At 43.5% G+C, this 2528-nt stretch overlaps 1 protein-coding gene across 1 annotated transcript in view; it reads left to right on the top strand.

Annotated features, from left to right (window-relative positions):
- Positions 1 to 2528, top strand: part of LOC103457026 (nebulin) — a 40974-nt gene that overhangs the window by 32240 nt on the left and 6206 nt on the right. The window contains exons 58-63 of the mRNA XM_017301785.1: positions 60 to 170; positions 910 to 1026; positions 1098 to 1208; positions 1879 to 1983; positions 2160 to 2264; positions 2337 to 2522. Coding sequence (XP_017157274.1) covers positions 60 to 170; positions 910 to 1026; positions 1098 to 1208; positions 1879 to 1983; positions 2160 to 2264; positions 2337 to 2522 — 735 coding nt within the window. The remainder of the gene's footprint in view (positions 1 to 59; positions 171 to 909; positions 1027 to 1097; positions 1209 to 1878; positions 1984 to 2159; positions 2265 to 2336; positions 2523 to 2528) is intronic.

The raw sequence follows: 2528 nt of genomic DNA, 5'->3' as shown, positions 1-2528 counted from the left end.
CAGAGGGAATCAGGAATGTTTTGTGTTTCAGATGGAATCAGGAATGTTTTGTGTTTCAGAGGGAATACCGCAGGGACTTTGAGGAGCAGGTGAAGGGCAAAGCTTTGCTGGAAGCGGATCAGACTCCAGGATTCCTGGCGGCCCGGAACGCCAGCAGCCTGCTGAGCGAGGTACCGAACATTACAGCCTGATGGACTCCATGTTCGCATCACAGCTTCATGGCCTCCATGGGAATCAGCTGGAATCAAACTGGAAATATTTTTATTGAATTTGAGGATTTTCAGATGCCTGAGAATGTAAATGCTCTAAATGTTAATGACGGTTTTCTGAATGTTTGATGATGCGTCACATGGACCACATGGCTTTTCTTATACTGCCCCCTACTGGCTGAAGATGAGCAACAATTTAAACTATTCAAATTATAAATGAGAAGATAATAAATTTTAATAAATTCATGAAGAACTTCTTCACTAAACATTAAGTTAAACGTGTTTAGACTTAAAGGTAAATCATTAATGTTTTTACTAAAGGTAAAATTTATTCATTAGATTTTAATTTTGCAGGTGATTTATGTAGACAGATATTCATTTATTAGTGGAAATGTTTTAACAATTAATTATTGAATTAATGTTTAAAGGAAACAGGAAGTCAAATATTTGTAAATTTAAAAAATAATTTCAAATTTAATTAATATATTTATTTCATTTTAAATCGTTTAACTTTCATGTTCAGTTTTATAAAATTCACCAGTTTATTCCAGTTTAATCAAACGTTCAGATTTAAAGTGAAATTAGTTGATCAGATGGAAGAAGTGAAAATAGATTTTAGTTAATCTCTTAATCAGATGAAAAACGATGAAACGTTTTAGGATCTGGATCTGAACTCACTGACCAGGAGTCGTTTCTGCAGAAGGCGTACAGGAAGGACCTGGAGCAGGAAGTGAAGGGGCGGGGCTTATCTGGGGTCGGCCTGGAGGAAACGCCTGAGCTTCTGAGGGTGAAGAAAGCCAGTCAGATTCTGAACCAGGTGAGACCGACCGGAACCAAAACCAGGAAATAAAACGCTGTGAGTCTGAGTGCAGGGTTTTGTCTCTGCAGAAGGAATACCGGCGGGATCTGGAGACGGAGATCCTGGGGAAAGGGATGGAGCTGAGCGCCGACGTCCTGGAGATCCAGAGAGCCACCCGGGCCTCGCAGGTCCAGAGCCAGGTACCGGACCGCCAGGCGCTGACGGGTTCAAGACTCATCAGCAGGATTATAGAGGTCTAAACTCTGACATCAGCTTTTAAAGATAAAACTGTTGGTAAAATGGACCAAAGTATTAAATATTAAACTGAAAATCTGGATGATTTTCATGTCTGCTGACTTTAAAATGTCCAGTTTTATTTCAGGGCGTCGTTCACACAGGCTGCAGGCAGGAACAGGACAGCTCTGGGTCTTTAAACCCAGTTAGTCCAAAGCAGTCCACACCGAATAGATGCAAGAAGAATCACATAATAACAGCAACATGGAGAGACAATCATGTTTAATGTAAAATCCAAACATCAGTTGTTCCTGAGAGGCTTTCTGTGTGGTTTTCTTTTACTTAGAGTAAATATTATTAAATCAGCCAAACAAGAACAGACACCTCCAACATACGCCACCTAGTGTTCAAACAGGGTAACTGATAATATACTTATTAGGATTTATTTATCTCTAAATCGTTTTTTCCCACCAACTTAAAAACCAACTGAATTAAAAACTCAAACAGAAACTCAACTAAGCTAATTAGTTTTTAATTATCTTTATTTCCCGTCTGACCTGATGTGAAGCAGAGCTGGGATTTGTGTCGCGCCTGCAGATCATCATATTTTATCATAACTGTGTTGATGTTCTGCAGATATCGTACAAACAGACGGAGCAGCTGAGGGAAAACTCGTACGGGACGCTGACCGACACGCCGGCGCTGCTGCACGCCGCCTACCTCAAAGACGTCTACAGCCAGGTCCGCCTGCTCCCTGCAGGGGGCGCCACCTTCCAACCGTCTGCATCTCTGCCTCTTGTATTGTTAATCCTATTCTCACTAAAACTCTACATCACAGATCATTTCGCCGCCTTTAGACGCTTTAATAATGATGATGATGATATTTAATAAAACGGCTCCATTCCGTGTTTCTGTAGAAGAAGTATAAGGACGAGGCGGAGCAGCTGAAGGGTCGGTACTGCCTGGCGTCAGAAACCCCGGAGATGGAGCGGGTCCGAGCCAACCAGAGACACATCAGCTCTGTGAGAACCAGAACCTGACGGCTCCATGCGCATCACTTCCTGTCCTCTGACCGGCTCTCTGTCGCCACCTAGCTGCGGTACTGCTGGGACTCCAAGCTGATGAGAGGCCTGACGGCGTCGGTCGCCGAGACGCCGGAGATCGTCCTCGCCAGAGAGAACGCCAAGAAGATCAGCGACGTACGCTCACACACCTACACACACACACACACACGCTCACACACACCTACACACACACCTACACACACACACACACACACACACACA

Source organism: Poecilia reticulata, linkage group LG20 (assembly GCF_000633615.1).
Source record: "Poecilia reticulata strain Guanapo linkage group LG20, Guppy_female_1.0+MT, whole genome shotgun sequence".
Taxonomy (NCBI): domain Eukaryota; kingdom Metazoa; phylum Chordata; class Actinopteri; order Cyprinodontiformes; family Poeciliidae; genus Poecilia; species Poecilia reticulata.
The sequence above is the reverse complement of the archived record's forward strand: the minus strand, read 5'-3'. Positions and strand labels throughout refer to the sequence as shown.